The sequence below is a fragment of the Anas acuta genome, chromosome 12, assembly GCF_963932015.1.
Source record: "Anas acuta chromosome 12, bAnaAcu1.1, whole genome shotgun sequence".
Classification (NCBI taxonomy): domain Eukaryota; kingdom Metazoa; phylum Chordata; class Aves; order Anseriformes; family Anatidae; genus Anas; species Anas acuta.
The window spans coordinates 11,275,782-11,288,365 of record NC_088990.1 but is presented as its reverse complement, the minus strand read 5'-3'; the positions used below and the strand labels follow the sequence as shown (position 1 = coordinate 11,288,365).

The 12,584-nt window shown below is 58.6% G+C and overlaps 1 protein-coding gene across 4 annotated transcripts in view; it reads left to right on the top strand.

Annotated features, from left to right (window-relative positions):
• The window catches only part of ZNF609 (zinc finger protein 609), a 50,735-nt gene that overhangs the window by 24,620 nt on the left and 13,531 nt on the right, over positions 1-12,584 (top strand). For all 4 annotated transcript variants that reach the window (XM_068696380.1, XM_068696379.1, XM_068696382.1 and 1 more), the window contains exon 3: positions 11,175-11,400. In XM_068696380.1, coding sequence (XP_068552481.1) covers positions 11,175-11,400 — 226 coding nt within the window. The remainder of the gene's footprint in view (positions 1-11,174; positions 11,401-12,584) is intronic.

The window sequence follows — 12,584 nt, the reverse complement described above, 5'->3', positions numbered from 1 at the left end:
AGGGAACAAAAAGCACCGAGCACTTCTGAAGTTCACTGCCATCATTTCCTGCCTTTCTCTTCCATGTAATTTAGTTTCTCTCTTACAAGTCTGGATGAAACGCTCTTCCGAAGTGCTAAGATTTGCATTGTGCTTGTTCTCTAGGGCTGTCAGAGGAGCGCCACGAACCTTTTCCCACTCCTGATCCCAAGGGGAGGAAAGGCTCTGATGCTCCCTGAGGAGTACGAAATGGCATCGTGTGCTTCACACGGTAGAAGAGAAGGGAGCCAGAGAGGTTAACGCGCCGTTAGCCCCCCTGAAAGCTTGTGCCCTGCACACCGAGATGGTTTTCTCAGCAACTCCCATCCACCTGGTGCCAGGAGCCTGAGTCGATCGCCAGCACCAGCCCTTTGGCCTCACCAACAGCGGGATTTGGGATTCGGGGAGCAGCCGGCAGAGCCATGAGGCTGCCAGCACCCCAGGGCCGATGCCGGGGCGAGCCGGGAGGGGGCTGCCCCGCTGGCAGCGCTCCTGCCTGCTGCTCTCCATCGCTCTTTCCAGGAGTGCGAGGGAGGAGCAGCCTGCGGGCATTACATGCTTTAGCGCAGGCTGATGTGCTCACTCACCTTCCGCAGGCAAGCAAGGGCTTGAACAAAAGCCGCTTGCCTGCATCCGAGTTGTTTTTTTTTTTTTTTATAGCAAACAAGCTGGGTGATCTCGGCCGGGCTGTTGGCACTGCGTCTTGCAGCATATGACGGGTAATCGGCCTGGCTCCCCGCCCGAGGAGGAGGCAAGGCCCTTGTGGATAGGTGACCCGGCGTGGCACGCAGGGCGCTGCGTTGTGCCTCCCCTGCCCTGCAGCGCTGCCCTTCCCCATCGCTCCTCATCGCTGGGTGAAGAGCTGAAGATCTCCAGCTCTTTAAAAGCCTGGCTTCGGGGAGCCAAGGGAGCTTTGGTGTTGGTTTTGCTGTAGTGGAGCTGGGGTTCCTGGTGTTTGCCCGGTGCTCAGACTGGGGGTGCATCAGGTTTCCAGCCCGCAGGGGTGAAAGTGTGCCAGCAGCCACGTGCTGCGAGTGGGGTTTGTGCATCCGTGCTCAAAGCTGATCCTTTTCCTCCCCCATTAGAAACAGGGAGATCAATGCAGCAAAAAAGTCTCCTTGGTGGGTGCAGGCAGCTTTGTCCTCTCCTCCTCCTGGATTTGAAGCCCAGCTCCCTGGAGAGGGGGTTTTGGATCCGCCAGCAGGTTTGTTAACGAGAGCCAGAGGACTTGGGATCTGGCCCAGTGCTTGGGAAGGACTCAGCTTGCCCCCATGCTGGATGATGGATCGCTGGAGCTGAGTTTTGGGGTGTCTCAGGCTTTGAGGAAGCGGGGGAAATGAGCAAAGGGAGCGTTGTAAATGCGACATCCCGGTGCTGGGCTGGAGGCGTACGTGCTTGCGGCGCTTTCCAGCCGGTGAGGATGGAGCAGCTCTGACTCCCCTTGATCTCGGCAGGCTCGTTAATGAGCTGAAAGCCATTTCACGTCGCTGGATGAACTGCAGGCGGATCCGCTCGGCGGGGGCACCGTCAGGCCCTGAGCTTTGCGAGCGCTGGCAGGCACCGGCACTCACTGAACAGAGCAAAAAATCACCGAGCGCTGGGCTCCAACTGCAGCGGGAGCCACTGGGCCTGGTGGGGCTGCCGGGTGCGACAAGGAGGAAGGTGAAGGTGAGGTGGGAAGGCTGCAAACCACCAGCGGGCTGTTCCCATGGACGCTTTCCTCATCCGTCTGCCTGCCCCCTGAGGCTGGCTTTTCCAGCTGTGGATCAGACCAGCAGCTCCTGCTCCATTCCCTTGCCTCCGAGGTTTCTGCTCCAGCTGTCGGTGCTGCTGCCTTGGGGCTTCTCCATCAGCACCTGCTCCTCGTGGCTGAAAGATGCAGCAGAGCCCAGCTCTGTCCTTGTTACAGCTCCTGGTGCTGCTCCACTTGCTCCTGGCTCCCCTGCTCTCTGTCATCAGGAGGCTCGAGCTCTGGTCCTTGCCTGTCTGTGCTGGGGGTGCTGTCCTGACCCAGGGGCTTGTGGTGGCTCTTGAGAAGCGACAGCTTTGTCACACGGGGAAGGGTCGGTTGCTGCCTCCCTTCCTCTCTGCTGCCCTACACCTCCTCCTTTTTCTCCTCCTCCTCCTCGCTGCCGTTAATTGCTGAGCGATTGCTGATGCAATTAAAACAAGATGTGTCTGCAGCCTCCACGCTCACATCCACCCTCCTCGCTCTCCTCTGCCTGCCAGGGTGAGGAGGAGGCCGAGCAGCACCTCAGCCAGGCGGCACCGGTACCGCTGCTTGCTGGCCTCCCGGGGGGGTCCCCCCCTCTTTGTGCTGCACTGGTGGGGCAGAAATGGGGCTCCCCGTCGTGTTCCCAGCTTCCCGCAGCCTGCCCTGAGGCTTTCATCCCTGCACGCCTGCAGTTCTTGTGCCAGGCTCCCCCCGTGCAGCAGCATCGCTGTTACCTGTCAGCCATCCCCTTTCTTCTCCGAGACGGTGCCCTTCCAACGCAGGTGTTTGGTCTTTTGTCTCCACAAATGAGAAGTGGATCTCAGCGCTGCTGCGCCCCTCGTCTCCCGTTCTTGTCCTGGCAGGCTTTGCTTCCGCATGCGTTTGATCCCTCGAGCAGCAGCCGCCCTCCCTGCCTTCAGGTCCGAGGCAGCCCTGAACCTCTGCTCTTTGCCTTGGAGCTCACAGCTGGTGCCCGGGGCCCTCTCCCCCAGTCCGTATTGCGCCTGGTGTGGCTTTTCCCAGCTAAAGCATTATCCTTCCTTCCCTCAGGTACGAGGCAGGAGCAGGTCAGTGCGAGCAGATGCGCCCGCTCTGTGTTCTCCAGGTGTAGCTGGAGCTCAGAGGGGTTTATTGCAGGGATCTGGGGGCAGAAATGGTTTTTTTTTGCTTCTTCAGGCTGAAGTGGAGGTGTCCAATGCTGTTGGCCAACCGTTGTGGTAGTCAGAGGTCTGTCCCGTAGCTGATGGGGAACCCTCTCCTGCAGGGTCACGGCACCCATGTGTGACAGGCGGTGACAGCGGCGTTCCAGGGAGGTCTGTGCTGCCCCAGTCACCTTGCTTTTGTGTTCCCCAGGAACCCAGACTTGGAAGACAATCTCAGTTTAGGAACCAAAGATGAAGAATTCTGGGGGTGTGGGGGACGTGGGGATGTGTTCCCAAGGAGCCTGGGGACATGGTGCTGTGGGGCAGCAGGTTTCCTGTCCGGGAAGGATTCGTAAGGACTGATCCCTGTCCGGGAAGGCCTCCCCTTTACAGAACAATGCCCGACCACGGCCTCCAGGCCAGTGCTGAGCCCTTGGTGTTTACTCCCTGATGCTGGGACCGGGCTGAAGCAGCCCGAAGCAGATGCTGTGGGTGCGGTGCCAGGCACGGGCTGGCGCTGCACGGGCTGAGCACAGCAGCTCTGCTCCAGGCAGCGCTCGGCGGAGAAACGAGGGCAGCAGCACCCTGGCCGCAGGAGTCTGGTGCTAAAAATGCCTGTTTTTTTTTTATCATCCTGCTCTTTCTCACCACATTAGGATCACTTGCGGTGGGCCTGCTCTGTCTGACAGCGTCTTTGCTTTGTTTTAGGAGTGCCGGCGTGTCTGCTGCTGGCCTGGGATGGGATTTTTTTTGGTGGCGACCATCTTCTGTCTTGTTAAAAGCGAGTGTTGGGCTTCATTCCGTGGCGAAGGAGAGCAATTAGTCATTAGCTTAAATTTGGCGATGGGTTTCTCCGTGCGCAGGCTGAGAAATGCACGGTTGGAGGGCAAAAAGCTTCCAGGGGCTTATCTGGGCGGTGTCAGCATCCCCTCGCTCCCATCCCTGTGGAGCTTCTCAGGGTCCCCGTGCTTATTTGGATTTCAGATCTGAGCTCTTTGCCTTGCTGCAGACCAGAGGAGCTGATGAAGCAGCCACTTGAAGATGTTTTTCTATTTTTACATCGAGTGCTCTCAAGGAGAAGCACGGCTGAAAGCGTAGCATCCTGCTATGTGGGGCACGGCGCTGCTCCACGCTCTTACAGGTGCCCAAAATGCGCTGGGCTGCTCCCAAGGCAGTTTTGGGAAGGTTGCTGGGATGTGGGGAGCTGGGGGAGGCGCAGGACCCGTGGCACAGAGAGGCAGAACAAGGGGAAGGTGTTTGGCATCTCCTGGCACGGGCGTGTGGTGCCGTCCTCCTCTTGTTGCCCCCATCCGTGGCTATCACGGGATTTGGCTTATTTCTCGCTCGCTCCCCTCCTGTAATCTCCCGATCAGGCCATCAGACAGAGCTGGCTTTGTGACTAGAAACCACGAGCATCTCTCCTGGCAACTCGAGCAAAACCTACAAAGAAGAAGAGATAAGAGCCAAGCGGGCAGCTTCCTAAACGTGCAGCCTGCAAGGACTGGGACGTGAAAATCATACCAAAATAGCTCTTTAATATTAAATAGATGGAAGGAAGATGTCTCCTCTTGCCTGAGGGATAAATAGATCTGAAACTCCTTGTAGACTTTGCCGCTTATCACACTGAAATACGTCTCTCTCGCCCTGGAATTGAGCCTCTCCAGGAGCCTCAAATACCCAGCGACAACAGGCGCATGCAACGCTCTTGCACGGCTCCAAATGCAGCGCCTGGCAGACGGGATTGCTTATTTCCCCCAAATCCATGGTGGCCTGGGCAGGGCGGAGAGCCGCGGCACTCCTCGGCGTGCTGCCGGGCCGGGTGCCCTCTGAGCAGAGCTCTCGGGTGGCAGAGCTGCTCCAGGAGCCGTTCCCGTGCCTCTGGAGGTGCGTCGTGCTTTGCAGAGAGCTCGTTTCATCTCCTTCCCTCCCGCCCCAGCCCCAAACAGATTTTCCACGCCTGAGCGCTGGGCGCACAGCTTGGCTTCTCCTGCCTCGGAGCCAGGAGTCCACGAGACCTTAAAGTACCCGGCGCCGCTTGTAGCTGCAGGCAGCTGGGTTTCTTGCCCAGGAGAGCTGCTCAGAACACACTCCAGCTCGCCGACTGCTCTTTGTAGATAGGCCGAGGAGATGAATGAAGGATTTTTTCTGTATCTGCTTGTTTATGAACTTCCTGGTCCAGCCGTGGAGGGATGTGGGGAGGGGAGGAGGAGGGCGGGGAAGGATGAAGGATTTTCCCCGTTGGAAAGCATTCGTGTGCTCAGGAACAGTTTCACTGCCAGGAGGCTGTGGCCAATGCCTTTCTTAAACATTCCTGTCCTTAATTCATCCCAGTCCTCCTTGCTCTTACCCTCTGCATCACCCTGCGCCATTCCTCTCCTTCTGCTTGTTTTCATTCCCCACGGAGCTGTCGATTACGGTCGTGTCCCCTGTTAGCTGTCACTGAACCGAGCTCTCCGTATTTTTAGCTCTTTAATTGCCTCTTCCGAATCAATCCCTTCAGCCTCCTCCTTGTTTTTGTCCTCTTCTCGGAACTTCCTCCAATTTATCCGTATCCTCTTCGGTAATGAGATGTCCAGAGCTGAGCACAATCGCTGCTCTCCCGGGAGCCACCAGGACAAAACCATCAAATTCTCCTCCTCCGACACCGTGTCCAAACCGAGTCGGGGCTGGGAGAGGCGAGGAGGATTTGGTGTCCTGAGCAAAGTCCCATCTGCTGCTCCTGCACCCAGGTCTCCTGCAAGCTGCTCTCGCCGCTCCAGCTCCCGCTTCTGAGGCTTTGCAGCCTGGTCTGCATCTGGCCAAGCTATTTTTGAAGATTTTATAGTCATAGAAATACTTTTAAGGAATATTTCTTAGAAATAGTGGAAATGCTTAGAAATATTTCTAGGATTTTGTAGTCTTAGAGATACTGCAGTCGTAGAAATCCCACTGCCAGGTATGGCCTGCTCCTAGGACATGGTAGTCTTAGAGACGCTGCGGCTTGCTAAAGAGAAGAGCTTGGGCTGTGCAAGACTTCGTGCTCGGATGGGCATCACTAATTAATGAAATGACTTAATTATTAACACTCCCAGTTTGCACGCTGCCTGTGCGGCCGAGCCATGGTGCGAAGCGCTGGGGCCAAGTGAGGTTTAGACTCGCAAGACTGAGGTAGGGAAACTGGGGGGAAAAACAACAAAAAGGGTGACCCAAGGAAGCGGAGCTGCCAGGCGGGCGGCCCTGCCAGCTTCCCGCAGCCACCCTGCAGTGTGGGAGCGAGCCGTGGTGCTTCTCTATTTCAAGGAAGGGGTGAGCCTGCTGCTCCTCCTGTCGTGCAGACGGGTCGGTGGCAGCAGCTGGCCCAACACCAATCCCATTGTCACCCCATGGGGCTGCCATCCCAGCCTTCTCCTTCCCCACTCCTGCTCCTGTCACCTGTCCCCTCTGTGGCTGCTCTTTGCCACCTCTCTCCTCTCCAAGACACCTTTTTTTTTCATTTTCTTTTGCTGGAGCAGCTCTGGTAGTCTCGTAAACGGTTGGAGCAGGTGACTCGGTGCCAGCACGTCTGTCTTGGGTGCTATTCCTGGCTTTATTGAAGGCGCAGTAACATGCAAGACTGTGGCTCTGCAGCGTCTGCCTCCTCTTGATCTCGAAATGCTGCAAGTGCTGAGATAAGCCTGGCTGTGTTCGAGCAGGGATTTACCCAGCGGAGAGCGGTGACGGGGAGAGAAAGCACGGCGCAGGCCTGTGGGGGGGCGGCGATGAAGCCTGGGGGCCGCTCCCAAAAGGCAGCGATTTCCCAGCCCTGCTGCAAGGACACACGTGGCTCCGTCCTCCTCGTGGAGCTGAGCCCCGGTGGCTTTCCTTGGGTAGCCTGCTGGGCTGCTGGTTTTCCAGGCATCCACCCTAAATCTCTCCTCCTGGCAGGCCCACCTCACTGGGGGCAGCTGGGGCAGTGCCGTGATCCCTGAGGACAGCGGGAGCTGGTTGCCTCCTTGCTGTCATCAGGAAGAAACCTGAAAGACCCAATCCTGTGGTTTTGGTCTCGCTGACTCCCTCCCGGCTCAGGGCTGGCACCAGCGATGCTGCACTTGACCCAGCAGCCCCCAGCGATGGGCCGGGGAGGGGGGAAACCTGGGCCAAGAAACGCTCCTTTAGAGGACTCCGCACGCTGAGCAGCAGGGGCTGGAAAAATCCTCATCTCCTACCCAAACAGCATTTAATTATGCGTTAAAATGTCTGACGTGAGGCTTGAAGCTGGCTTTTTTCCAGGATGGGGAAGGGGAGATTTCTCCTAAAACATGTTTTTTTGTTGTTTTTTTCCCATCTTGATGTCAGTGGGCAGGAGGGAAGGGCAGTGGGTGGCGGTGCTGGGGTCGGTGCCTAGGACCGTGCTGCCAGCTGTGTCCTTGCGCCCAGGGCTGTGCCAGTGGCATTTGGTGGCACTGGGGGGCAGGACATGGCCCAAAGGAACCTCTCAGCTCCTTGCCATGAAGATGTTTGGCTCCTCCCATCCCCAAGATGCTCTGCAAGTGGTTCATGCTCTGCACACCCAACTTTGGGGCTCAGGATGGAGAAGACCTCTTGGCAATCCTTGGAAAGCCAAGGTCACCTGCACAGGGCAGAGGCACCTCAGGTGCTGCGGCTTCAGCTTTGGAGGTGCCAACCAAAGGTGCTCACCTGTGGGATGGATCTACTCCATGGTTACCTCACCTCAAGGAGTTTGAAACTCTTGTTCCCAGGCTGTAATAGGAAAAAGCAGAGCTGCTGGGGCTGTGCTGAGCAGGCAGGGCAGGAGCGACAGCGCTGACGCTCCCAAAAGAGCTGACGCTCTGAGCCTGGTGAGGACGTGGGAAGCGTCGGCTGCAGCCTCAAGCAACTCTTCTGCAACGGAGCAGTTCTGCTCCGCGGCTGGTCCTCGCCACCCAGCTTGTGCCCAGCACTGACTGTCTCTTATTGTCTCTGGTTTTGCAGGGCCCTTCCAGGCAGTCTCACGCCGCGGGATGCTCGCTGCCGGGTGCGTGGCACTGCAGCTCTGCTGGCACGCTGACACCTCACGGCTGCTGACACCTCTGCCCTCTGAGGTGCAGCGCTGGTTGCTCTTCTCCTGTTTTTTTTGGGTGCATCTGTTGGCTTTCGGTGCCCAGAAACACACTTTTCGTGCCTGGATGACTTTGTGAGCAAATTAAAACATTGATAAATACCAGTCCTGCTTTTACCCTGCAAGGTGGTTCAGAGGTTGGCACCAAAACTAGCCCCGTGGTTTGATTTTTTTGTGCCCTCCCCTCTCTCTGCCGTTAGCTGATGGCTGCCCTGGAGACGTAGCGTCCCCTTAACGCCAAGGGACGCTAACGAGGCTGCGGCGTGCGGCTCCGGGATGGCAGGAGCTGCTTTTTCCCATCGTGCTGGCCGCCGCTCGCCGGGCTTGGCTGCGTTCCACCTCTGTCCTCGGCGGTGGTGAGAGCACGTTCCTCGTGATGGGAAAGCCTCGGCGAGGAACACAAAGGGCTTTCATTAGCGAGGCTTCGGCTGGGGCGGGTGCACGGCCGGAGCCGGCATGGGAAACATCGTCCTGCTTGAACTCTTGTCGGAGGACAAACAAGCTCCCTCCGGCTGCATTTGTGCTCCCGAATCTTAGCACCAACCCTGCAAGGAAAGAGAAAGAAATCCCCTTCTGCCAAAAGGGGATCTCAGGCCCAGGATCACTAAGGGATTTGCCCAGGGGTGTGTGTGTGTGCCGGGTGCTGGAAGCCGCAGCAGCGCAGGGCTTGCTCTGAGGAGCCTGCTCCATTCCCCAGCCCCATGCTCGCTGCCTGGGGGAGATGGCAGGGACAGCAGCAGCTCCTGGCACCCTGCCCCATGGCAGAGGGTGAGGGTGGTCGACGGTACCCAGGGCCCCCGTGCCACGCAGTTATTTCCCACGGCGAGACTGCCTGCCTGCTGCTCTCCTTCCCCACATCAGCCCTCGTGCGCTGCCGCTGCCCCCAGCCTCGAGCAGGCGAATCTGCTCGCCTCCATAAAGCAGGAGGATGAAAAGCTGCGGCGCTGGGAGATAAGAGGCATGCGGGGGGGTGGCGGGGGGAATTTGGGGATTGATCTGCCCGCTTCTTCCTCTGCCTTGGCTTTCAGGTTTGTCGCCTGCCTGGGACGTGTCCCCAGCTCTGGGGGCTTTGCTCCTGCCCGGCCCCTGGGCCTTTTTTGCTCTCGAGCTCTGGGCAAGAGCAGGCAAGCTGCCTCTTTTCCCAATGGCTGATAAATGAGGCTCTGTTTGTTCCAGTGCAGGGTGAAATATGAAATCCCATAAAGCCTCCTCGCTTATTAGAGAGATCGCAGCGAGCTGCTTATTATGCGCTGTGGCGTAATGCAGATTACAAATGTGACCAAGCGATAATTAGCAGAGCTGGAACTGTAATTAAACGCTCCTGTGCTGCACTGTGGTTTCTGTTGCAAAGTGGAAGGAAGCTGAACAGTTTCAAAACCCACAGGTGCCCTTCCTCTCCTCCGCACGCACAAGCAGGCAGCTGGCCGCTGCTCGCAGGCTCGGGGTGCTGGGGGCGAGGGCTCCACCGAAGCCACGCATCCCTTCCCCGCTCCTCTCCGCGTGTTTCATTGCAGGGGAACTCGCACGGATTCGGAAAGCACAGCGTTCGGGAGCAGTTTGCTTTCTTGGCCCCCCTCCAGAGGAGCCTGCTGCCTCCTTCAAGCATCTTTCTTGCCCTGGATCCGCTGAGATGCACAGGATGGGCTTGGCGTGCTTGGGGGGCTGAGCTGTCTGAGGGTGAGCTTTCTATGCCAAAAACCTCCTGCAGGACTAGCTGGCCCTTGGGTGGCCTCAGGGGCTGTGCTGGAGACCTGGGGAAGGGCTCCTGGGGGAGCTGGTGCTGCCGGCACGCAGAGCGAGCGAGCGGGGTCCAGCCACTGCTGCTTTAAACCTCCGGGCCATCGGTAATGCCTCACGGGCTGGATGCGCCCCGATGAGCCCTGCAGGCAGAGGACGGTTGCAGGAGGACACGGCTGGAAGAGCAAACATCCACCAGAGCCTGAAGACCTCCACGCTGTCCGGGAGGGCCGTGCTCGTGTCCCCTGCTGGCAGGCGCGATCCGCTCCGCCACGCGGTCACTGCGGCGCCTTGGCTCCTGTTCGGGTGCTTTGCATCGCCCAGGGTTTGGAGAGGCTTTGGGGGTGCAGGAAGCTGCAGGGTGGCCGCGTGTAAACCCTGGGGCAGGGTGGTGTAAGGTGTGAGCGTCAACAGGTAATTCTGGCAGCTGGTGCCAGTTCAGGCTGAGCACTTTGTGCTCAGCGACGTTGGCCAAGGAGAGGCAGCAGCGAGGTTGGATGTGGCCGTGGGGGTGTCCGTGTCCCCTCGGTGACCAGCAAACGTGGCCTCTGCAGGGCTGTAATCAGCTCAGCTCAGCAGAGGCTTCGGAAGATGTCTCTCGGTGCAGGGCTGGATGCTCTAGAGAGATCATCCCCCGATTGAAACCGAAACCCAGGTCAGCGCTTGCTGATGATTTGATTATTTTCCTCAGCCTGCTTCTGTTCTGAGGTTGCTCGGCGTCTTACTGAGATTGCAAACCTCCTTGTGAGAGAGGGGACTGAGCAGGGGAGGGGCAGCCAGCCCCAAACGTGCTGCCCGCCTGCGGGTGGCTTGGCTTGAAGGCCCAGCAGCAGAAGCAGCGCCAGCCCTCCCTCTCCTAACGCCGTTGTTCCCGTAGCTCGGCCGTGCCTTGGCCACGCTCATGCTGGCTGTGTTGTGCTGCTGGCTCTCCGAGCTCTCCGCGTGCAAGGCGCTCGGTATCCGGAGCCGAGGCGCGCGTGGAGGAGGGGGATGTGTGGCTCTGGATGGTCACGGGGTAGCTGTGGGAGGAGGAGGATGTTGGTTTTCACGGGCACCGCAGAGAGACCGCTGCTCGTTGGGCCTGTCCTGCCAGTTGAGCAGAAGCCTGTAATTTTTTTCTAATGAGCCATTGGGTCCAAAGTCACGGACTGCGTTAACATCTGAGCGCTGGCCAGGAGGCACGCTGACCAGCAGAAGCGGTCGGGGAAGGAACTTGGCACCGGCTCTCAGCAGCAGAGCTGCTATCTCCCGCGGGGGGCCGAGGGGCGTGATCTGCATGACTACAAAGCGCTGGCTTTGCGGGGTTACGTGGCTGTGGGCACGCCGGGGTGGGAAAGACCGACGAGATCCTTGTCCTCCGTTGGGGTGTGGGACCTGAACCGCCTCCTGGCGCTTGCCCTGGGCTCGAGGTTCTCCAGAAATGTAGCTGCCTGTTGATACTTGTTCCCCTCCCGGTGGTGACCGGCCTGTTTCTCTTTCCCTGCAGATGGAGTCTCCGGTCTCCACGCCCGCAGTGCTGCCCCTGCACCTCCTCGTCCCCGTGGTCAACAACGACATCTCGTCGCCTTGCGAGCAGATCATGGTACGCACCCGCTCCGTGGGGGTGAATACCTGCGACGTGGCCCTGGCCACCGAGCCCGAGTGCCTCGGCCCCTGCGAGCCTGGCACCAGCGTGAACCTGGAGGGCATCGTCTGGCAGGAGACTGAGGACGGTAAGTGGCACCGGCGAGCTTTTTGCTCTCTGAGAACGAAATTGTGGAGCTGGGGCAATCCCTTTCTTCCCCTGTCCCTGCTGTGCTGCTCGTTGGCACATCTTGGGCTTTCTGCTGCAATTTGGGTGGTCAGGACAGAGTAGCTGCGTGGGAGCAGCTCTTAGTCTGTGCAGCAAAGGGAGTAACAGGCCAAAACTTGCGTCAGCCCAGCACGTTGTGTTATCCTGTCGCCCAGACAGTGGGCGAAAATCTAAGCTGCCATTTCTCTGCCTTTCTGCAAGAGCTAACTTGCTCCTGGAGGTGCCAGAGGAGAGGCCATGCCAGCCCGAATGGGAACTCGACAGAGTTGACTTCATTTCTACTTGGCAACCTGCAGGTCTGTCACAAAAGCGCTCAAGCCCTGGGAGGCAGCAGAAATCTCCTGCTGGATTAAAAAACCCCAGCGGAGCTTTCAAAATAGACTCGACAGGAGATCAGGCTCTCGTCTCTCTTGCCAAGCCAATCGAACCTTTTTCCGCTGGAGCTCGTCTCATCTGCGCACAGCTTGGTTTGCTTTCCCAGCTCCTTTGATGGGTTTTAGTTGCTGTTGGGGCTCTGCCAAGTCACACAGGGATGAATAGGTGGCTCAGCGGACCACGGCGAGCGCTGGAACCTGGCCTTCCCTCCAGCCTCCTCGGGACATGGGAGGTTGCTGCTTCTGGAGGCCTGGGGTGAACTCCTCGCGTTCGTCTGGCTTCAGCTGGCTCTGGAAGCAGAAGCAGAGCCCAGAGGCACAAAGGTGAGGAGGAGCAGAGGTGACAGGGGCCAGCTGACAGGTTGCCTCGGCCAGTAACCAAGAGCTCCTTTGGAGGCCCGCTTCCAGCACAGCTTGGGACGGGGACCTCCAGCTGTCTCACGCTCCTCAGCCCTCCCTGCTTCCCCTTCTGCTCACTATGGAAAAATTCGTCTGAATTGAGGCAGCGGGGAGCTGTCAGGGTGGTTTTTTCTGCTGCTCCCAAGGCAGGAGGAAGCCACAGGCTGTAAAATCAGACCCCGGGGATCCTCGTCATGGAGCTCGCCTTGCTGGTGAGGACAAGGGAACAAGCGGCCGTGCAGCTGCTGCTCTGCTGGGCCCAGGGCTGTGGGATCTGCCTGGGAAGCCGTCAGGGTCAGCACCAGCCCAGCAGCAGTGCTTCCAAGGTGAT